The 23367-nt window shown below is 43.9% G+C and overlaps 3 protein-coding genes across 5 annotated transcripts in view; 1 reads left to right on the forward strand and 2 right to left on the reverse strand.

Annotated features, from left to right (window-relative positions):
- Positions 1-4926, reverse strand: part of LOC125326837 (probable acyl-CoA dehydrogenase 6) — an 81180-nt gene extending 76254 nt beyond the window's left edge. For both annotated transcript variants that reach the window (XM_048305391.1, XM_048305398.1), the window contains exon 1: positions 4785-4926. In XM_048305391.1, the coding sequence (XP_048161348.1) occupies positions 4785-4907 (123 nt within the window). In that variant the 5' untranslated portion in view covers positions 4908-4926. The remainder of the gene's footprint in view (positions 1-4784) is intronic.
- Positions 4927-5024: 98 nt separating this feature from the next.
- Positions 5025-8683, reverse strand: LOC125326864 (guanine nucleotide-binding protein G(I)/G(S)/G(O) subunit gamma-11). Its single transcript, XM_048305413.1, has 3 exons — positions 8573-8683; positions 8341-8444; positions 5025-5464 (listed from the first exon to the last, which is right to left on the reverse strand). Exons 2-3 carry the CDS (start codon positions 8434-8436, stop codon positions 5339-5341), a joined length of 222 nt encoding a protein of 73 aa, XP_048161370.1. The 5' UTR covers positions 8437-8444; positions 8573-8683; the 3' UTR covers positions 5025-5338.
- Positions 8684-11766: 3083 nt separating this feature from the next.
- On the forward strand, positions 11767-21488 carry TFPI2 (tissue factor pathway inhibitor 2). 2 transcript variants are annotated; one of them, XM_048305436.1, is made up of 5 exons: positions 11767-12068; positions 12159-12338; positions 12798-12977; positions 14215-14388; positions 16760-21488. In XM_048305436.1, exons 1-5 carry the CDS (start codon positions 11987-11989, stop codon positions 16858-16860), a joined length of 717 nt encoding a protein of 238 aa, XP_048161393.1. In that variant the 5' UTR covers positions 11767-11986; the 3' UTR covers positions 16861-21488. The 2 variants fall into 2 exon arrangements, with proteins under 2 accessions (XP_048161393.1, XP_048161385.1); XM_048305428.1 differs by having other exon boundaries at positions 11770-12068; positions 16757-21488.
- The last annotated feature ends 1879 nt before the right edge of the window (positions 21489-23367 follow it).

The following is a 23367-nucleotide window of genomic DNA, read 5'->3' on the forward strand; positions in this document are numbered from 1 at the left end:
GCTGAAGCAGAGAGGGCACACATCATCACCATATTAAGAAAATGAAAGGTTCAGGCCACCACCCTGGAGTTGAGCCCTGCTCAACCATTTCCTGAGGAATGAGATGGCTAGAAGGCAGCTCCAGCTGGGGAGGAACACACATGATCCCAGCCAACACCTTCTCCCTCCCTACGTCATTTTTCCAAAGACAATTGCAAAGACGAATCCTTCCTGTGCAGACCTGAGTGTCTTGGCAGTCCCTGCACACTCACAACTGGAACCCCTTCAACTGCCCTATCCAAGAGTATGGCAGAAAAGGGAGGATCCTAAAATCTGTGAAAAAGCGAGTGCTGAGGGCACAGCTATTCCTAGGATCTGAGGGCAGATGCTTTTAAACCAGGGTAGTCCTACAAGATCAAAAATGGGTGCTGTGCCAATCTAGGCACTGACCTTGGACAAGCCTTTTGGATGACTGGGAGATCTGGCTACTGGCATTGAGTTATGAACGTTATCCAGGCTACTTGTATTGAGTTATGAAAGAGATACAGAACTGAGCAAGTGACCATCTTTTTTTGCTCCTTCGAGTCATACTTTCCAAAACAGAGATGCTGAGTTGAGATATAGTGTAATGTCCACTAGAGGCTGGGATGTTGGGGTTTGGGTCCTCCTTCTGACTCTGGGTTGCATCCCTGCAGGAACAAAACAATTTATCTCACTGCAGCCTACACCATCACATCTGAACAGCCATGCAAAACCAGTATCAACCCCAGTGTTTACTCAGTCATAAACTGCTTATTAAGACACAATTTTAGTTGTCAGAAGTGCGTAACTGTATTACCTAATCAAACGTGGCAATGATAAAGCAATATAATAGCTAGACCTGAGATGCAAAAATATCCACTAGGCACAGTTCTACTAAAAACTGTTCACTGAAAAGTCTAATTAGATACAGCGGAAATTTGTTCTAATGTTAATATGGGGCAGGCAAAAAATCCAGTGTTAGGACACAAGAAGTGCAATCTCAGATGTACGCACTACTCTGACACCAAATAACAAATATGAGCACTGATTACAAAATTGCCTTTATTGCACTTTTGCTACACAATTGAGCATTTGTACAGAAAGTGACTTTTTTTCCTGTTATGAGAAAAAGCTTTTTAGAGAGGTTGGTTGAATAAGCTAAAGCTCATTTTTTTTTTTCTCTCCTGTTCACCTACACTGATTCAAAAGCACTTCTTGGTAGGGCACTAGTAGGTGTACTGGATGGTCTCTCATATTACAGTGGTATATCCCAGCTGCCTCTTCCAATAACAACAAAATTCAGTCATGAAGATTTCCTCTCTGATAAATTGCTACCAAAAATTCTTGGCACCAGCAAGGGAGTTAGACCCTAAAGGTTTGTGTGATGTTTCTGTAAGACACAAGATGACAAAGGCTACTGCAATACCCCAGAACCTGGGAATACACTTTGCTTCCCTTAGACAGAAGGGCAGCCAGTACAGAATCTGTGAGCCTTACCAGTGCCACATCTGTTTTCTTCCTGAAGCTTTTAACTCAGGTGCATGATAAATTAGGTTTTTAAATGACAGGTGCAAGTCATGTATTTTTTAGATTCAGCTGTGTGTTTTCTCTCTTCCAACTTAGTGAGAAACTAACATTTAAGTGATTTTTTTGTAACACCAGCAAGTTACTACTCTGCTGTTCTATAAGAGGGCTTTATGTTTTCTTACAAAGATAAATAAACCAACTCCATCCAAGGTGCTCCAATGCTAATAGTGGTCACCCTTCAGTATTTTGCAGGTAGTCAGAAAGAGTTTTTTTGATGGAAAATTTATAGAAATTTTACCAGAAAGTTAAAGAAAGTGTCAAGATTAAATTCAGATCCTGCGTGCTCTAATATGAAGAGACATTAACGCTCGCAAAAATACATATATTATTAAACAGAAACTCATGACATACAAGCCAAGAGTAGCAAATAAAGTAGCATTGTCTTTTGGGGAGTCTCATTGTCACAGGGGAAATTTTCATCCTACAGACACACAACACAGTGTAACTACACCCAGTCACCACTGGGCATAAAATTAAATGTCATTGATGTTACAGGCAACTCTAGCAAAATATATGTCAAATTTCCCCATTTCCCAAAGTTTCTTACTACTAACGCCAGAGAAAAAAATAGCAGATATACGTTCTGTACGTATATGAATACTGTTAACATACACACACAGAATAAATTTAATCTCTTTCCTTCAAATCAGTTATACTAATTACTGAAGCAAGCTGTAGGATATCAGTGTACTGCAAGCATTGTTCAACAAGTTAAGCAAAAGCTACGTTTTCAATCTCCAAGAGGAAGGGTGGTGACCTATAAAGTTGTAAAGGAAACCACTCACAGGATTATTTCAATACCTGTGCTAAAAACAGCCCCCTAGAATTATAAGAGTCTCTTCCTCATCCTGCTCAGAACAATTGGGAAATTATAGATCATTTAAAGAACAATAACTTAACATACTAAAAAATAAAAATTATGGAAACAAACAAAAAAACCAACCAACCAGTTCTCACTCATGGAATTGCACTGCTCATTTCTCTGATTTCTCTGGTACTTGCGTCTGGATTTAGCTACTGGAAAGGGTGCCCCAGAATACATAACATGTATACTTAAAATGTGTTGCAGGTACTGAATGGTCATTCTCTCCCAACGACTTTGGGATTTATCCTAAAGTCATTGTCACAGGCTTAACTTAAGCCAAAACAAACACTGATTGCTAGAAGCTTTGTGTGAACAACATCAGACTGGATCTGACATAAATAGTGATTTTTCTTTTTTTCCAGTATGAAATCAGATCAAATCTAAAGTAAGTGCTACATAAGCATTTTTTTAAAATACAGGACAACGAAGAAGCAGCTTTATACTGTCTACTGTGATTTATTCTACAATATATTCATCACAGGGCTGCAAAAAATGTAGCATCACATTCCCTCTTAGCCCGTGATATAATTATCTGCACTGAATCCAGCAAGGTAGAGCATATTGTTATCTGCACTTCAGTAGGCATGGGGCGCATAAAAACAAGGGAGGGGAAAGTTTTTGCACAAAAAAGCATTGTGTCACACAGCTGAGCAGCAAACACTGCACTAGCAGACACTAATACAGCTACTTCCCCTGGCATCAATAAATACACAGCTGCAAATACTCGAGATACAAAACAATGTGAAGCTTAATCTATACATGACAAAGAAGCGGAACTTACAAAATCTTCCACATCACTGCCTTCACAAGGTCTGGCCTTTTCCTCTGTATTTCAGGACACCAATTTTTTTATTATTATTTTTATTTTTTATTGATTTTATTAATACAGCTGTTGTCCCTGGGCAGGTAATGAAAAGCAGTGTGCCAGGGAACAAGTTCATTGGGCAGATATCTCTGTAGATACACAGAAATATGAAGGCTCTCTCTAGACAGAATCAGCACAAATTTGATGCAATGGTATTAGCTACGAAATTCTACACTATTAGTCCAGGTGAGAGAGGAGGCTTCATTTCCAGCTTTTTCTACTGGTTCTTTCTGTAGCATCTTATTTCTGCTTCGCAAAGAGTCCAGGAATTTAGACTAATGAAACTAATTTACTAAGAAAGTGACAGGTCATGCATCTCTTTCCATTCTTGCTCAGGTTTCTTTTTTGTAAGACAGAAGATGCATGCACTTCTCCCAAAGCTCAGTGATACCAGATCTCAGTGATAGAAAACCTGACTAATTACACTGGGTTTGGGATATTTTAACACTGGTAGTGTGACAGTTAATGCTTGAAAAAACAAACCTGAGGTAAACATCACATGACTCAGAAGTAACTCCACTATCTTTTGTCCACAGTGAACTGGAGAAGAGGTGAAATTTGGAAAAAAATAAGTTTTTCCAGGGAAATATAAGATTCTGCAAGTAATTTTTAAAAGCATCCACGAAAGATAGGACAGCATTACTCCAAACTCATGTAAAAAAGTCAGTATCTGGCAATGCAGAGCATACTGTTTAAAAAAAAAACTACAGCAGAGCACTGCATGACCAGCTAGAACTTGGAAACTTGCCTATAGGTCAATCTGAGATGTCTTTACATTCCCTGTCGCCTTCTTCTGAACCCATTGTATGTTTGTTCTTACTTGGTGGCCACAATAATCCTGTTTGGCCCTTATAGCAGGTACTGAACTCCAGCGCTTTTCTCAGTGGTTCATAGGTTAAAGGTGGACGTCTCTTTCCCACCGCTACTCGGCCCCGCAGCGGGCACCACACCAGGGCTCCCTACAGCCAAACCGGCTGATTCTCTGGCTTTGGCAGGTGCTCTTAACAGTACCACGGCGTCCTACAGGTGACATTGACCTCGCTGACGGGAATACACAGAGTTCGCCGGCCCTACTGTCACTTACAGGTTGCCATTTGGCATTCAATTTACCCGCTACGTTAGCAGAAGCGTTTCCTTTTGATTGATGATTTAGTTTCGCAGGAGCCTCCCATTATGTGTCCATCCGTGCGCCTGGAGAACGGGCGCAGTGCCCGGGGGCTCTGCTCTGCAGGACCGAGCCCCCGCTCCGCCCGGGGCAGCACACGCAGGGCAGGACTCTGCCACCCCGCGCGTCACAGGCAGGGAACACACGGTTCCATTTCTGGCCTTGGCAGAGGGAAGTTTACTTATTTAAGCACACCCCGAGCCGTTCCGTCGGCTCGCTGCCCTTGCCCTGGCTCGCTCCCCGCACGGGGCGGCGCGGCCGGGTGTTCCACGGTCCCGCCGCTCCCTGTTCCCTCTCGGTACCTTCCTGAGGGCCTCCCGCAGGTCGCGGTGCTGCGGAGTGCCCCCGGCGTCCCGCGGCCCTGAGCTGCGGCCGCGCAGCGCCGAGCCCAGGCGCGCCCAGCGCCCGCCGCCCCGCAGCGCCATGGTCGCCGCTGGTCCTGCTCCCGAGCAAAGGCCGGGGCAGGCCCTGCCCCGCCCCGTCCCGTCTCGTCCCTCCTCCCGCTACTCTCGCCCCTGCAGCAAGTCACGGCAGCTCTCGGGTTACGGGCAGGTTTTCTTTAATGCCAACGAACAGCCATGAAGCGACCGACAAGCGGGTGGCGAGAGGGCCCCGCGCAGCGACAGGGGCCGGCCACGCCGGGGAGCGGGACACAGCCGGCCCTGCCCAGCGGCCGGCGCGGGGCTCGGCAGCTTTCGCGCGGGTTTCTGTATTTTTGTAAGGAGAAATAGAAAATAAAAAGAAATCCGCTCCTGTGCTCGTTCGATACGGACCGGCGGCGGTGGGGACACGCTAGTGACGCCCTAGGGGTACAGGAGGAATGTCTGCTCCGGGGGCAGGCGCGGGGTCCCTTCTCCTAAGCGATGACACAGCCTCCCTTCTCCTTGAAGGGGTTCTTGTCCTCGGGAACCCCCTTCACCAGCGGGTCCTCGCCCGACCGCTCCTCGATGTAGTTCTTGATCTCTTCAGAGCACTTGGACACCTCGAGGGAAAGGACAGAGAAGTGGTTGCGTTACGGCCGTGGGGAATGTACATCAGAGGAGGAAACCCGTGAATTTACATTCTCATTCGCCTCTCCGCCAAGCATAAAATATCTGGCCACAGCACTAAGCACATGCAGACTCAGCTTCCTTCTTCTCTTTTCACATCCCAATACGCACAGAACATGTTCGTATCTCTGAGAATGTAAACGCCACTCCGAACAGCAGTTCCTGCATAGTTAAACGTATGTTCTTCATAATTACCAATCTAGTTTTATTAAGCTGTGGATCACGCTCTCCCTCAGCAGCAGCGTGACTTATGGTGAATAGTTTCAAGGTCAGTAACTTTGAATTCAAAGTGTTTATGACTTTATGTGTTTTTCACAAACAAAACATTCAACAATGATTTTTCAGTGGTAATGCAAATTCTTACTTTGCAGTTCTGGTATAGCAATGATGCACCTTGAATAAGAGCCTAACTAGGAAAGACAATTTGTTTGCTTGTTACCAGGGGTTATTTCAAGCTATGGTTAATAAAAGAGCCTATTGTGTTATGAGAGACCATAACACTTCCCATGGCATTCAAAGGAAACTAGCACTGATGTAGGTAAGCCTGCACAGAACCCACCTATGGAGAAGAGGTGTGTTTAGTTTCTGTTCACTGACACAGGAGCACATGCAGCGCACGCGGTAAAGGGTGTCTGTGGAGTCTGAGAGTGCACAAGGGAATGTCTGGGGCTCCTGAGGCTCCTTGTGCACACACATCTCTTGCTCCGTGTCAGCAGAAACTGTCCTTTGATGCTCGAATACCTGACATACTGGAAGATACCCTCCTGCTCTGTTCCTACCTCCTCCCTTCTTACCCGCAGTCCCTGCAGCAGCACAGCTGTGCAGAGTCAGCAGCAGGAACCACCTGTTGGCCAGGCCACTAGATGATTAGTATATCTAATTTAAGGCCCCTTGCCTCCTCTGTTAATTATACTTTATTTCAAAGGTAAAACTACAACAAGAGAACCAACAAATACCTGTTGTATCACAGACAACAGAGCATGGCCTGTGCAAAACTAGGCTTTAAGCCATCAGAAAGAACAGAGTTAATTCCCAGTTAAACAGTGCATAAAATAAGATCTAGCTGCCTTAGAGCAAATAAGAAGCTGGGCCTACAAATCCCCTTACACGTCTTGTTCTTCCGTGCATTGCAAACCTTGTTCATTCAAATTGGAGCAGCTTACACCATAGCAAAGTTGCATGCCAAAGTATATGCAGGATCAGGGGTTGTTTTCCTTCAGCCAGCACTGCCAGGATAATTTTCACTTATAAGAAAAAAAGCTTGCTTAAATACACATTTAGAAATTTTTATTCATTCCAAAGGACACTTCCTTTTTATTCTGTAAAGGTGCAAGTGGGGGTCAAGAAAACTTTGGCTGAAGTTTTTACTTTTGGTACCAACAGTAATATGGTTTCTGCATTTCCCTGTTTCTGTAACACCCATACAGGTCCCAGGGGACTGTGGCAATTACAACACAGATTTCATTCTCACAGTGAAGCTTCTGTTACAATGCACTGGTGAAATTGAGCATGCTGTGTGTGCTTTACTACAGGAAAATTGAAAAATATCCATTTTCCTAAAGTGATCAGGGTTTTTGTTTATTCCAAAGATGTAGACAAGTATTTAAAATTATTATTATTTTGAAAACTTTACATCTTGCAGAGTGTATTTCAGTCGTCTGAGAACTCTCTGAGAGATTATATAGATATCTAGACTAGTCGGATGTTGAGCCCTCAGTACTGATGGAGCTTTAGACTATACCACAACATCTACAACCACTGATACCTAACTCACACCTAAAACGTAACTCTGGCATTCTTATTTTCTGGGCTGAACACCTAGACTGCAGCATAATCAACATGACTAATGCTACTGATTCCCACATATAAATGTATTTTTTGTCCTAACTAGAAGCGTTTATTTACGTGCAGTTTGCTTCTGCTTGCATGCAGAATTAAAGAAAAAAAAAGAAAAAAACTGAGAAAAAAGAATATTAGTTTCATCGTGGAGCAAGATCAGTTCTTCACATCTTTCATCTATAGAAAACGTACAAAACCATAAACCTTTAACGGGAAAGTACTCGTGGAAAGGAACAATCAGTGCAAATGTCTAAATGTTTCTATGGCTCAAGGCTGGGTGGATCACGGCTCGGCACGGGCGGTCCTTTGGGTCCTGCCCTCCGCCCGGGCACTGCACAGCACGGGAAGCGGGGCGGGGGCGCAGGCGGCCGAGACCCAGCTACGGGCCAGGGCAGGGTGTAGAGCCGTGACAGGACTCCCCTGGCTTCCCAGGGTAGGACCACCCCTCCCCTAGCACCAGCACGTCCCAGTGCGTTCTGCCTACAGAAGAGGGGGACAGAACGCGACGTGCTCCTCCCTCGCCTGGCAAAGCTGCCTTGTGCCGGCCTTGGGCGCCAGGGACACACAGGGAGGGGAAGTTAAGGGATGCCAAATCCACCGGGAACAGCCGCGGCGGGCAGGGCCCTGCCAGCCCCTCGGGGCGCTTTATCCCAGGGGTGATGCGCTCCTTCCCCCCGGCTCCACAGTCACCCCCGAGAAGGACCGGCTCTCCTATGGGGTGTTAGCGGTGCGGTGCCAACAGCGCCGTCCCGGGCCCCTGACCCAAAGTGGTGGCAGGAGCCGTCGGTGCAAACCGCGGGCGTCCCAAAACAGCCGGGGCTCTACGGACGAGCGGCTCCCCCCCGACGTGCCCGGGGCCGCCTCCCGAGCCCCCGCACCGCCGCCCGCGGAGGAACGGGCTGCTCCCCGCTCCGCACCCGGCCCCGCCGCCCGCCGGGCAGCTTCAGGCCCCTTCTCCGCGCCCGCTCACCGGCTGCCTTTCCAGCTTGACTTCTTTCCGGAGCTGCTCCACTTCCATTTTCAGTTTGTCCTTCTCGCTCAGGTCCTCGATGTTGATGGCTGGCATCGTCTACACTATCGAAGCGCGCAGGGAGTAAGGACAAAAGGTTACGTCTGGGCAGCGAGGGCGCCGGGGCCGGAGCCCCCGGGCGGTGGCGGGGCTGTGGGACGGCCGCCCCCGGCCCGCCCCCGGCCTCACTCACACGCTGCCGGCCGAGTTGCCCCGCTGCTCGGTGGCGGCCGCTTCCTCTCCGGCGCGCCTGCACCCCTGCCCCGCGCCGCTCCGGCCTTTAAACCTGCACGCTAATCCCCCCTAACCGGATTAGAGCCCGCCGCTCGGCCCGGCCCCGCTGCCGGGGCGTTGACACGGGTCCTGCCTGCACAGGGAGGTCCGGCCGTCCCAGCAGGAGCTCGGAGCGGGAAAACCCTCCTGTGCTGACCTCCCCGGCCTCATCCTCTACAACACCAGTGCGGGGCAAGAGCAGCGAGCTCGGCTGGAGCTTCTGGCCCAGCAGTGAGATCTTTCCCCCCAGCACGTTCTCCTCACGCAACTCTCGGCCATAGAAATGACTCATGCTCTGTGCCACCAGCATCCTTGGGCTCTGTGTTCTTCTGCCCAGCGGCTAAGGCAGAAGCAGGTGGTGTGCATGGGTACATTCCTGAATACTTGTGCATTACAACTACTTGTGCATAACAACTGTGTGGACCAAATAGAGAGGGGAAGGAACCACTCCCATGTCAAGTGCCCCAGCAGGCGGCTAGCCCGACAATGCCACACATAGCAATTTTTTGGTAGGTATGTCTGCAAAGCAGAATTGCAACTCTGTGTAAGAGGGTTATTGTGCCTGGTTAGCACAAAGGGTCTCTGGACACATGGAGTTATGACAGGTGTTGAGGTGGAGTACTCAATGTAAGGGAAGTGATGCATTCAGAAGATGCAAGGAGTTAGGAAATTCTTCTCCTGTGGTTGCATAGTTTTGACATCTAGATCCCAAAAAGGATTCTATGCTTTTAGGAACAGAGTGGCACCTCCATGCATGTTCGTACAGCACCTAGCATCTCTCATCCTAGCAGCTGCTTTCATACAATAGCAATGGAAGCAGAATTCAGGACCCCTGAGACTGAACATAGCTCCTTTCTCCTCCTCTCCCTACTCACCAGATGTAAGCAGCTGTCAGCAGCATGTAAGATTTACATCTTCTCCAGCACTGCTCCTGTAGTGCTCTTGGGGTTTGTATCCATTTTACTTTAGCCAGTTCACTAAAATCAGTTTCTCTTCCTCTCCCTCTGGCTACTATCTCCCCCTCCCCAGCTGTTGGTATGCACTTTCTACATCCTCATAACCTACACTGACAGCTGCATTCCCAAACCCTACCAGCTGCTGGTCCTGGGCCAGTCAAAACAGATGGAAGGAACTGGCTGGCCAGAGACTCAGAGGAGCCCCGGCTGTTGGTGGGAGCAGAAACACTGTGGTCTGGAGAGGCAGAGAGCATGTGATGTGGTGGTGGCAGGTGCAGGAGTGAGCTGAAAGTGGGCTCTGGCACACCACTGATATGGTTAGGGTGGGAAGAACTTGGTATCCATAGCTCTGTAATGGAAAGCCTTCACTGACCTGTCTGCTGACATGACTAGCTCTGCAGATGGCAGTCACAAATGGGCTTTCTATCACTTGCTGTGTAAACTTTTATTGTGGTTCATATATTTTTACAGATATTTACCTGATCTAAGTTATAGCAAAGGAGAAGCTGAATAGCAGCATTGATAGATAGGTGGCTTTAACTCAGACTTTGATTTATAAGTGTCTGTGCACAGAGGAAATGGAAAATACTGAAAATGGTGTTTGCATTATACCATTCACTTTGCTGCTATTGTTTAAAGCAGTATTTCAATTACTTTCTTTGCAATTCCAAAAAATGTGATGAAAACTAAAGGACATCAGTCGAGGACATCATATTAAAGAACAACATAATAAAATCACTTTTGTTTCCCAATATTAGAAAGATGACCTTTTGCTTTCTTTTGGAAATAGAAAAAGTATGTGGTTGTTTTGTTTGTTCTTTCCTTCTGGAGGGACATAAGATTTAATATAGCTGCTCTGCCTAATAAGCTGAACAAAAGCCCTAAAAATGAGGACACCTGTTAGTAACAGTTGTAGCTATAAGATTCTAAAGCACAGCAGATATATCCCATCATGATGACTCAAGCTGCACCAGGGTTTATTTTCTTGTCACTAAAGCGCCCACTTATCCTTTAGCTACTGGAGATTCTGAAAAAAGGCACAGTTCTGAAAAACAATGGAAAGAGGTACCATTCATATCCTTTCCGAAGTCACGTAGGTGGGGTAGGGATTAGATTTGCTCCTTTCTTGCCTTTATGAAAAATAAAATGATGTCAGAAAACTAGGTTGTAATCCTCCACAACATAAGGAAAGCGGAGAACCCGTGGAGAGAAAGTCAGTTCAAATAATCAGGATGCTCCTCCTTACAGCCCGTATAGACTGTGGCTTCTTTCCTGCAGGCCACAGATTTCCAGGGCCCTGTATTGTACCCCATCGAGGGCAGTGCCTGCGCGCAGGACTGCGGCCCAATGTCACTGTAAAGGGAGCAGAGAACAACAATAGGAGATCAGATTAGTTTGTCGTTATCTATGGAGAACACGCCTAATTTGCAGCCACTCTTATCTCTCACTATATTCAGTCTGAGGAAAACACTAATTAATGTAATGTCTCTAATAGATTAGAGAGGGAAAGTGTGCTGCTGCTGCTCACCCCCTCCTCCCACAGACCACACCCCATTGCCTGGTGGGGTTAAAATCTGCAGAATAAGACAGGTCATTACATTTCCTGAAATCCATCTCTCTTTGCACTGGCCAGAGGTGTTATCCATTCGGCCCCTCGGGTTTCCCCAGAGTCCAAGCCCTCTGACGATGCCTCGATTTTCTCAAGTTCACCAGCGTTTTACACAACGGTAGTAAACTACTGCCGCGCGTTTGTCTCAGTGGCACTCGCTACGCAACCTGTAGTCGATCCAGCTGGATCAGGACCTGCAGCAGGCTCAGCGTTTGATTTTCGGTGCCCCACCGCCCTCTACCCGGAGCCTCTGAACAGGGAGCGGCCTCGGGGGGTGGGGGGTAGGGCACAGCGACGACGTGGGGAGAGAGAGGGGGCTTTCGCTAAGTGACCTGTCCGGATTTCGCCGTGATTTACAGGAAATGCTCTTTGAGCATCATCCCGTAATGTGAGTGGGGCGGGGGGTGGACCCTAGCCAGCTGCTCGCAGCCCCGGGAAGGAGGCCCCTGGGCTATGGGCGGCGCAGCCCTGCGGGGAGCCAGCCCCGGCGGCGCCCCCCGCCCGGCCCCCGCTGCTCCCCCCGACGGCGGCGGGGCGGGGCGGGGCGGGGGCTGCGGGCGCTCCCCGGACTCCCGCATCGCGCAGCCTGGCGCGCCCCGATGACGGCCGGGTCAACGGAGAGCTCCTGACCCGCTGAATCACCCTCCCCTCCCACCACCTGCGCAAGGAGGCGGCCCGGGGAAGCCGCCTCGGTGCATATAAAGTGCTGCCGTCGGAGCGTGAAGCGCTGCTCGCTGCCGGGTCCTCGTTGTCGCCCGCCCGCCGCGCCATGGCCTCCGGCCGCCGCCTGCCGCTGCCCGCGTTGCTGCTGCCGCTGGCCTGCGCCGCGCTGGCCCAGCGCCCCCTCACAGGTAGGAGAGGGCCCTCGGTGGGACCCCGCGGGGCCGGGGCCGCTTCCGCCGGCGCGGTGGCCGTAGCCCCGGTGGCTGGTGTCTCCGCAGAGAAGCAGCGCGCCTGCCTGCTGCCCCCCGACGACGGACCCTGCCGCGCCTTGGTGCCGCGCTGGTACTACGACCGGCACACGCAGAGCTGCCAGGAGTTCACCTACGGGGGCTGCTACGGCAACGCCAACAACTTCCTCACCTTCGACGACTGTGAGAAGAGCTGCTGGACCATCAAGAGTGAGTCCAGGGACCGGCAGTGTCCCAGAGGGCCCCGGGGTGGCAGGGGGCTGGAGGGGACACCGGGGAGGCTGCGTGGCTTGCGGGACGCTTTGCACCTACTCGATGTATCATAGAATCTTAGAAACAGAGAATTGTTTAGGTTGGAAAAGACCTTTAAGATGATCGAGTCTAACTGATGTCCCTCCTGCTTGTTGCAGCTTCTTGCTGATGTCAAATTTCAGGCAGAAAATCCAGAGTGAGATGGCCCAGAGATGATGTGTGGAATTGATCTATTAGTACTTTAAATGTAGTTTAATATTGCACCTACTTGCTAATCAATGCATTGGATTCCTCCAGTAAAATGCAGGTGGGACAAACTGGGACTTGCTTGCAACTGAAGTAATAGTGTATTGTCTGCAGTAACATGCGAACCATGAAGAGGTGAATTTACAGAGGATGAAATTATTTTTTCTGCAGAAGTGCCCAAATTATGCCGGCTGGAGGCTGATGGAGGACCTTGCAGGAGTTATCTAAGAAGATATGCCTTTAACTTGAGCTCGATGCGGTGTGAGGAATTCATCTACGGTGGCTGTTATGGAAATGGCAATAACTTCAGAGATTTGCAGTCTTGTATGGACCACTGTCTGCCAGAAAAAAGTAATGGTTGTTCCAAATTTTTAATAAAATAGATGGTTTGAAAGTGATATGAAGATGATACTTTATTTGATGTTTTTCTCTGAATACCCATACAGTGGTATATTTGAAGACTTGTGTGAAGCAGATGTTTATATTGTCCACTTTAATTTTAATATGTTGTCTTAGCTGTTACTAAAAGAACAAAAATGCTGTGATCTTAAATATACCCACAACTATACCCAAATAATTTCTTTACTTCTAGAGAGGTGTATCTGAAGGGAAATTATAAGGTTGAAGATCTGTGTTGAGGCAGATGTGTCAGAGATTGTGTCAGTCACATTCAGAGAAGTGGTATTGTAATATAAAGCAGAAGCACCTTTCTAAAATTCAGGCCTGAGAGATGGTGTTAGGTGGCTCAGGTTTTTGGCACTCAACAGCTCTGCTTCTGATAAAAGTGTTTTGCCTGACGTGACTCTTCACTGTCTCTCTATTTGAGCTTTAAATAAGAATGGTGGTAATTATGAGCAGGTGACTATAACTAAGTTTTGGTATGAACACCAGGTTCATCATTTGGTATGAACATCCAGTTCAAGATAGGATCTTTGAAAATCTAACAGAATGTATGAAAGCTGTTATTGCCTAAGCTTTATTAGTGCTTGATGACATTTATTTGTGGCTGATGACAGATTGTCAGCATTTTCTTAGGTGAAAGCTGAATTATTTCTCTTGCACTTCTAATGAGTTGATAAGGGGTCTACAGCAGGAAAAGTAAAATTTTGTTGAGGCAAAAAGAAACATGCTCTTGAGGAAAGTTGTTGGATTTGTACATTTTGCTGCAAGCAGAATTTGCTGGCAAAATCATAGCAAAGTTGTGCCTTTTTTTTTTTTCTACAGAGGTTGTTCCACTGAAATTATTGCTATATTCCTATATATATGGAATAAGATTATGTAAAAATCTTAGCTATCATACGTGTAGCACCACAAATGGGGAAAGCAGATGAATTTCACTTATGGGATAATAATCCTGTTTTCTGGGATGGTTTGTTGCTTTCTCAAATGCACAACTCACCGGAATAAGATGTAGAAAGTCTCTGAAGTCATTGGTAATAGTGTCAATTCAAGGGGAAAAAGAGCTGTTTAGACACAAAATTTATAGCAGGGTCAATTTTAAGAAGCCATTTACAGAGATTATGTAATTTTTTTTCTCTCTCTCTTTTTTTCCTTTGTCCATTTTTCCTTTGTCCTTTTTTTCCCCAAGCTGGCCCCTTGCTATGCTATAGCCCAAAGGATGAAGGACTGTGTTCTTCTTCTGTGCCTCGCTATTACTATGACTCCAAGACTAAATCATGTAAAGAGTTCAGATATACTGGCTGTGGTGGAAATGCCAACAACTTTGTCACTGAAATGGATTGCTACAATGTCTGTAGAAAAGGTAAGGGTGGTTTTTTTGTATTTTGTCAGTCACAAGCAGGTAAAGCAATCCACATACCAGTAACAAGTGTTCACAGTGTTCTTTTACTCACCTTGGCTTGCTACAGGGGTATGCTTTTTGTGTTTTGGACTCAATGTTTTCGAAGGCAGGGAAAATTGAAATACAATGCTAAATCCTTCTGGCAAGATCAGTGTGATGTGAGGTGGTTACACCATATTTGAATGAAGTATTGAGAAGGGCACACAAAAAGACTAAGCCTGCTTTCTAGAGCCCACAGGGAATCAGTCTTCAAACTGTTCAGTACCTCCATGACCACTAATTAAAATATCATTTTATTCTGGATAGTTTTAAATAGGATTAAAGTCAGTTGTGAAATCAATTTACTTTTTTCCTTTTCATTTTCAGAAGTTACCATCCTACCTCAATCCCCTGTTGCCTACTCATATTTCCTATTCCCATTACTAAAGACTTTTGCCTCATCAGTTTTGCTGTGTCAGCTGTATCTGTGGCTGTGGGGGCAAAGCTTGGAATGATAATTGATTTTTTCCTAATGGTTTTATTCAAACCAGCTAATGGCTGTGTTTGTAAATCGAAACAGTTGTGCTTTTACTTGCAGTCATATGTTCATACCAGCTATTGCAGGTTTTAATACTCTAGTTTAATTCATTTGATATGAAAATAAATGAGAGAAATAGAGAAAAGCATAATTGTATGTTGTTCCCCAGAACACTTAGGAAACAGACATAGCTAGTATTTTAAAAATTGATACTAATTGGAAAAAAATTTAAGGCCATATCAGGCATGTACATTGCCTTTGGGGAAAAAAAAGGAAAAACTAAAAAGTAGTTCTGTTTTAAACATAATATGCACAAGGTCTGAGTACTCAGTATTGAAGTTGTGTAGTCAGAAGCCTTATGTTGGGAGATGATTCTTCAGTTCTGGGCTGGAAATCCAGGACTGGGGCAAGGATTGCACCCTGAGTACGGTCCTCAGAAATAAAAGTACTGCCTGCCAGTTAGTCATGACAGCAGTATTTCTGTGGATGACAAGTCTGAGTGTGTCTCTGCCATTGTATTATGAGAGAGTCTCTAATAGTATGTTAAGTTTATCGGAGATGCTTGTGATTATCTAATTCGCATTCATTACTACCTGTGAAGTGGTAGGGCCAGGCTCCAGGCTGGAGTGTGTGGGGAGAGGAGGAAGGAAACTGCCTCTTCAGCGTCTCACCTCCACACTGCCTCTGCCAGATTCACCTGGGGCTTCTCTCTTCCTCACCTTTTTGTTGTTGTTGTTGTTGTGGAAGAAAGAAGTAAGGAAATGCTGTCTGTCTTATAACTAGAGCACCAGATAGCCACATGTAAAGTATCAGTTACAAGCTTTTTCATCAGCTTGTGGATTTCACAATTCAATAAGGCTTGGTACAGCCAAAGACCAAAGTTAAGGGCATAATTAGTGCTAATTAATGTTGTGCTATGCATATTCATTTCTGTGGCTTGGCACTGCAACATTAGGCAAATAATTCAGGCAACTTAAGCCACTCCTCCTCTTCTGCTTCCATTATTTCCTCCCCAGCATCTTTTCTGTTACCTTTTGGAGTCTCGAATTCAGTTGACCTTCCCTGTGCAAATATGCAACTGCTTGTTAAATTGATGTATAGTGTTTTGAGTGAAAAGGTTTGTGATGAATTTCATTTTTAAAAATTTATATTAGAAAAGAAAGCAAACACATTGGAGTGACAGCAAAAGAATTGGCAACTGGCCACAGTGGCTCTGCATGCTGGTAAATAGGTAGCAGAAAGACAAAGATTTTCAGTCAAGACTGCAGAGTACTTGTTTTCTGAACGGCACTCACACAGTTCTTGCAGCCTTTGAAAGCATGTCTGGAGTTAACTCGGACTGTCTTAGGCCACTCTGCAGCTTCTGAGAGTTTTGTGCAGAAACTCAAATTTTCTTTTCATCTCTCAGAAACACTAGGTATTTTTTAACCTTTACCCCACTGTTCAGAGAAATGTAAGAATAGTTTGGGATTTTTTGTTTGGGGGGGGGTGGTGTTTTTTGTTTGTTTTGGGTTTTTTTAATAGATGGCAGTGTATTTAGTTCCATTCTGCTGTCACTGCAGGACAGCTAGATAAGGCTTTGATGCCTGCTCAGGAAAAGAGCAACAAAGTAGGATTCCAGTGCCAAAGGTAAACACTCTGGAGACCTTAGAGTGTGAGAATAGGGAATGCAGAACACATTTTACAGTTTCTGATATGTTTGTTATTATTGGACAACTGCTTGAACAGCATAACATGAAAAAAAACCAAACAATAAAGAGTAGTAACAATTTTGTCATGCTGTTTCCCTAACTGCTTCCTTTGTTTTTTTAGCAGGAAATCAGAAACCAAGGATCAACAGGCCAACAAATGGGTTCCGCAGAAAAATAGTGAGAAAACTGATTAGAAAAACTCAGACGTATAACCCAAAGTCTTAAAGCTGATGTGCACTTGGATGTTTGAAACACTTTTTGTTGATTCCACTTTCTTCTTTTGTAAGATACTTTTCACTAAGTTTTATACTGACATAGTTCTGTCTTTCAGGACTGCTTTTTGTGCAATTTACTTTTTTATAAGGAACTGCATTTAATAGAAGAATGAACCTAAGTTTGGTTTTTCTCTCTGTTGTCTTTGCAATAATACTTTGGAAAGACAGGTGTTTAGAGTTCCATGTTTTTATGGGGGGAATATTACTACTGCCTTGGGAGAGTATTTCAGCTGTTGCAAATCAATTAAAATTTGAAAAATCAATTGTCTGTTAGTATAACTAAGGAGACTACAACACTGAAAAGCTACCATGGATTTTTAAAATTTTTTTTGCATCCTCTGCTTACTAAAGAAAATGAACTTTTCACAAGTGTGTTCAGAGGTTTATTGCTCTGCCATTTACGTACTTTGGCCCTATCATTTAAATAGATTGTCACAGTTAACATTCTTAGTCAAGGCTTTCAGAAGCTGTCATAACAGTAAAAGAAGTACAAATTTAAATGCAGCTCATCCCACAGGAAAGAATTTGGAATAGGGGTGCCTTGATAAACACTCTGACAAAGGCAATGAATAAGCTAGTTGAGTATTAAAATAAAAACATGGCCATTACTTTTCATGACATCTGAAATTTTTGCTGTTACTCCAGATCCTCATGTGGCATTAATCAGCATAGTTTTACTGATTTTAATGGAGCTATGCTGATTACATCTGCAGAGGATCTTGATATTTGTGATAATGCAGTAGCTGTTAGAGCAGTAGAAGTTTCTGCAAATTTCATCTACAAAAGAGTAATCCCTCTTTTGAGGCACTTTTATATTTCTTATGGTAGGTTATGCCTATGGTGATACTTTTGCACATCCTTTTATGTTTTGTATTTTAATCATGCCTGAATTTCAGTTAATTTCACCTACAATGTTTTCTAAATATAAATTGGTAAGTAATGTTAATAAAATGTTTTTTGTGGGAAAAAAAAAAAAAGATTGTTCTGTCATTTTCCTGAATGAGTTGTATAGACCAATATGTGTAATGGAACCTATAATTTGCTGATTATGACTCTAACAGAGTTGTCTCTTCAATCATTTCCTTACACTGAGGTCTTTATTTGAAGAAAGCCAATAAATTGCATTGAGGTTATTCATCCCCAGAAGTTTTGTAGCTCAGCTGGCTCTCTCGAAAGACCTGCTCTCAAAGGGGTGCTTAGTTAAGCTGATTGTCTGCTGCTGGGTCTCCTGTTTGATGTTGCACTATATGAATAGCTTTTGTGTGGGTAACAAACTAGTTGTTTGAAATGACATTGGCTTTCAGTTAGAAAAATTCAGGCGTGTGCTTTAAGCCTATTTTGGAGAGGGAACATGATGGGCAAACTAGTCAAGATTTTCTTACTAATGTTTCTATCACTGCCACATTTCCAATTAAAGCAGCTCTCTGGGCTTGCCATTGCCTTTCTACCACTCTGTTTCTGGTTCTTGGTCTCAAAACCCCTTTTTATTTTAATCATCTCTTGTTTAGTGCAGATGAATGAGAACATTGTAGCAGACAATTGCAGGTAACTAGTGACAGAGCTTTGAGTGCTTGTCCCATGCCAGACCTCTTCTCTTGGTAACCAGCCTTCAAATAAAGGGGACAGTATAAACTCCCTGGGGGAGCCAGGGTACGATATCTATGGACATTGCCCGTATTCCTTCCTGTGGGTTATGAATTTTGGCTGTCCTGTTTACAGCAGCCCAAGGCATCCTCTGAATATTTTTTCATACCTAATGCTAATGTTTAGGGCTGTGTTTATTTCATGGTCTGACCGTGGCTTATAAAAACACGAGCTTGTTTAGGAAGTCAGAGTTCAACTTAAACATGGTGTTTAACTGTAGAGGATGGCTGTCTTTTAACAGCAACACCATGGGGTATAATTTTTGGGATCATGTTTGAGAAATTACTATTACTTCTTATGTCTCTGGGTCTTTGACTTTCATAGGAGTATCTCTAGAATGGGGTACAAAAGTGGACCTAGGATTTAAAGGGAGTCCCAAGTCTTAGAGCAGCTCCACTCTACTTTCTGATGTCAGAATTGGGTGCCTTGTCACACATCATAACATGCCCTGAGCAATGCAATACCCTGCTCATGTCCTGGAAAGGATCCAAGAGTTTAGTACTCTTCTGTTCATGCCAGCTCAGGGTCTCAGCAAGAGCTGTCTTGATGTACCAGGGTGCTGCAGTGGCCACTGCAGCCCTTTATAATGCAGCTGTTCCACAGGCACTTTCTTTTCTTGCATAAAAATACAATTTAAAGTCTAAGGGCTTACTGCTAAAGTATGCAGTGAAATATCATAGGTTTGGGTTTTAATCCCTTATCTACCTGGTATCACATAGAAATTTAATGTAAACCATAATTTTCACAGGGTTTCCTAGTGAGCAGGCTGTAGAGTATTCTGGAGGAGGTGGGGCAGGGAAAGGAGGTGCTCATGGAAGTTTTTTCCGTTCCTTATTGAAGCTATTACATAAATTGTACCATATTTCCAGGTAAATGCCTTCATCTCTTGGTTTTTGGTTGGGTTTTTTTTTTTTTTTTAGCTACAAAGAATTTCAGCTGTCACTGTGCTGCTCTGCTTTGTGTTCTTAGTTTACTATCCCTTCAGACTACTGTGACTTTGACTAATCTAAACACTTGTCATCTACAGCCTTTTACATGATTCATTACTTACTTCCTTTTTCAGTTTGCTGATGAAGCAATACAGGCCCGAGGTTGGGCCAACTGTTAGTGTTTTGCCACGTTGAAAATTGATGCAGCCCATACCATCCTGCAAATTAACTTTTATTATAGTAGCCAGTGTCCAGCATCTACTATTGTGTGTCACAGTGCAAATTTCTACTGTAGAGGAGGGAAGCAGTGATTATAATCAGTCGGGTTTGCATAGGCAAACTGCCACTGAAACTCCTGACTAGTGATTTGCACAGGACAGTCATACCTGCCCCTGAAAAGTAGTTGCTGGAATAAGCAGATTTGAATAAACTCCATTGCAACATCATTGCTCTTTAACTTTCATTGTGACCCATTATTCCAGATAATTTCTTAGAGATATCTTGCAAAGAACTGTATAAAAATTATAAAAATGAAAATCTGCACTGATTCTTCATCGTAGGTCTTCATCTTTATATTTCAATGGAATTTTAAATGTCAAAAAGAGAAAAGAAAAAAATTAATGTGGAACCACATAATATTTTTATTGATAAGCTACATGATGGCAAGCAGAATTTCACCACATATAATTTTAACAGCGATTTGCCCCAATAAATGGCTTTCTCACAATTCCATACTGTAGTAGCAAACTGACAATGAATTCAGCTTGTATGCCTGGAGTCAGATTTCTGATTACCAGAAGCATTCCTGTTTCTCTGTCACTTCTCATCAGTTGAGGAGGTAGAAAACATGGAACTTTTTTTAGAAAGAAGCATTTATTAGAAACAATGGGCCATGTTAAAAAAAAAAAAATTAAAAATCCCTAAACTTGTGTCTCAGATCAGAGGTGAGAGATTTTATCCCAAAGCTTGAAGTCAGCCATATGGCTGAGGGCAGCTGTTCTAACCCAGACAGGGAAAAGAAATCTGTTCTGCTAGAGAAACACTATTCAGCTATGACTATGTGAATCTGGAAGAACTGCACTGTGGCTCTGCCAGAATTATTATGCATTTACATCAGTGTTATTGAAAGCAAAATCTGCCTCATTGTCTTTCTAGAAAGGAAGACTATCACTGGCAATAATTAGAAAACAGAAAAACTTGCTTCTGTTGAAGTAAGCCTCATTTTTCATTGTATGGTGGTCCAGTACAATAATGTCTGTCATCTGATAAATTACTTAATTGCTGAGGAGAAGGGGTGTTAATCATAGAATATAGAGCCTGATGAACAGCAGTGATATTTAAAAAGTAATATATGTAAACAAGATACATAAAAGCATTAGCCACTGGTGTGATTATGAGCTGTGATTTCCAAATAAATGCTGGAGAAATGAGCGTTCCCAGCTCATGTGTGAACTATTTATAAAAGAGAGATAGTTCAGGCAAGTTAAAGACTAATCTATGAAATGTAGGACATTGTATCTATTATGTGGGAATAAAACAAGTCACTTTTAATGAAGGTCCCCTTTGTACTGGCAGCGCTGACCATAATTTCAGATGAATATGGACAAAACTGGTGCTCTTCCAGACAGATCGGATTAGGCACAAAAGCACACACCTGCTTTTGTGTGAAAAGGTTTTAAATGCAATTGCAACTCAAAGCACATCACATTGTCTGACTTGGTGGGGCTGAACTTCAAGCTGGTGACCACACAGGAATCTTAAGCCTTATTGTTTTCCCAGGCCAGATCCTCATTAAAGGCCTTAATGTATTAACTACAGGTTAAATGCTGTATCTGCCAGCTGAGTTACAATAGTTTTGCTCAGTGAGCTTTCTTGGAGGTAGGGCACTGCTCGGGAAGTTTGCAGCAGCTTTTCTAAGATGGCAATGCCTGTTTACATGTTTTAAAGCTTAGTGTGAAATGCAGTAATAAAGCTCATAGTATCTAATAAATGCATATGAACTCTATTGTCTATGAGATTTTTTTCTGTGTATGGGAAGCAAGATAAAGAGAATGGATTATACTAATAAAAGCTATTTAAAGAGTCAAAAGAGTAGAGCGTGAAAAATACACCACATTACCAAATCAGAAAGCTTTGCATTGTTACCGTAATTTTCAACAAGGAGAATCTTGATTTTTACTGATGTTGAAACACTTAATAAAAATGTATCTGGTAGAAAGTAGCACAACTGGCAAAGCTCCCCCCCACCCCCTTTCTCTAAAAGTGGGAGGGAAGTCTAATGAGAAAAACAGTGATGACAAATGGTATTTACTGCTCCCTCATGCATCCAGGCTGCTGCACTGGAGCACAAGGAGCCTGTACAATTTCTGCTGTGCCATCCAGAGGGATTCTACCACGATTTCAACGAGAGCTGGAGTGAATCCAAAGACTTAATAACCTCCTTTTAAGTGCAGAAACATGATCTTGCATAGATCAGTGCTCCTCTGCAGCAGCACATGCATCTGCTTTACCTGAGATCTACTTCTCCAGTGTTCATCAGTGAGTGCAAGCCAAAAAACAAAGGCTAAACAAAAAATTTCCAATCTTTGTTTCAGTGCCCACAGAGCTTCTGCATGTGATTGCTTGATCTGGTGGAGCAACTCTCATTGGTTTACTTCAATATGTCTTCAAATAGGATTCGATCTAAAACTGCTATGAAGCCTATTCTACAAAAATATTGGGAAATACCTGTTTTAATATTGAAGGCATTTCCTTGATTCAGTTTTATCAGGGTTTGTTCCTTCCACCTTTGCCAAGACTTCTTTTTAAATCTAAAACAGTATTCAGATAATTAGATAATCAGTTTATATTGAAGGAGGAATTTAGTATGGTTTAAATTCATCATATAGTTTGGATACTCTTCTTTCTGATATAGTATACACTAGTAGGCACCTAAGTGTCCCTTTTGTACTGGCAATTAAAATGAATTCCTTAACTGGTCTCATAAGAGCAATTTTGCATCCTTCTAGTGTGAACTAACCTAAGCAATACTCAAACAAAACTGTACAGTATGAATAATGTAAGTTCTAATTATCATAGAACCTTTTAAAGCCACAAACACTAAAATGTAGTGAAGTAGAGCTCACCTCATTTTGTTTTCCAGTTTTCTATTTTCTTATTTAATAGGAGACTGAAAAAAGATTACAGACTGTGCTCTGCAGTAATGCAGATGGAAAGCTTCTCTTGAACTCCAGATATACAGTAAAGAAGCTCTTTACAAATCTATTGCAATAGAGCTGACAGAGAATTATCCAACTCTATTGCCTCATTTTTGTATAGACACCCGCAGTTTTTCTATCCCCAACAGACTGAATTACGCCTTTAAATATGGCAGTGAGCACTCAGTAGCACTTAAGTTTCAGATTTTATTTTTTCTCAGTTTTGAGAAATCTGACTTCGCAAAATAGCTTTCTGATTTCAGCCCAAAAAGTGTTAGGGAGGAGCATGCTGAGTCTCAGCTGCAGAGGGCGAGGCTGCAGATCTCAGAGCCTCAAAATGCCCTCAAACTATTTATTGCTGAAACCCTCAGCTCTGTGAAGTACTGACAAACAGCTCAGATGGCTTTGTGGAGAGAAAAGAGGTAGGACTCTCTTAAGCACTTGAGAAGGGTAGATCAGAGGAAAATAAAATAATCCCAGCTCTTGCATGGTCCCTCCTAATCACAAGAGACATTTTTGAAAGTTGTGCAGTGATGATCATTCCTTGGCTAAGGAATCCTGGGCTGGAAGGAGGAGGGGAGAGCCTTTTTTGACTCATCGCACTTCCTTCTGTTTTGCCCTCTTGAACAGCCTCTGCCTGCACCATGTTCTTGAAAAAGCCAAGAGCCACTGGACCTGACCATGCTC

The sequence above is a fragment of the Corvus hawaiiensis genome, chromosome 1 (assembly GCF_020740725.1).
Source record: "Corvus hawaiiensis isolate bCorHaw1 chromosome 1, bCorHaw1.pri.cur, whole genome shotgun sequence".
Classification (NCBI taxonomy): domain Eukaryota; kingdom Metazoa; phylum Chordata; class Aves; order Passeriformes; family Corvidae; genus Corvus; species Corvus hawaiiensis.

Bases quoted from the DNA above. Each gene is read 5' to 3' on its own strand.
- LOC125326864 (XM_048305413.1), bottom strand. From the start codon at position 8,436: ATGCCAGCCATCAACATCGAGGACCTGAGCGAGAAGGACAAACTGAAA. The intron at 5,465-8,340 runs GTGAGCGGGCGC...CTTTCCCTCGAG, and splicing joins TCAAGCTGGAAAGGCAGCCG to GTGTCCAAGTGCTCTGAAGA.
- TFPI2 (XM_048305428.1), top strand. From the start codon at position 11,987: ATGGCCTCCGGCCGCCGCCTGCCGCTGCCCGCGTTGCTGCTGCCGCTG. The intron at 12,069-12,158 runs GTAGGAGAGGGC...GTGTCTCCGCAG, and splicing joins GGCCCAGCGCCCCCTCACAG to AGAAGCAGCGCGCCTGCCTG. The intron at 14,389-16,756 runs GTAAGGGTGGTT...TTGTTTTTTTAG, and splicing joins CTACAATGTCTGTAGAAAAG to CAGGAAATCAGAAACCAAGG.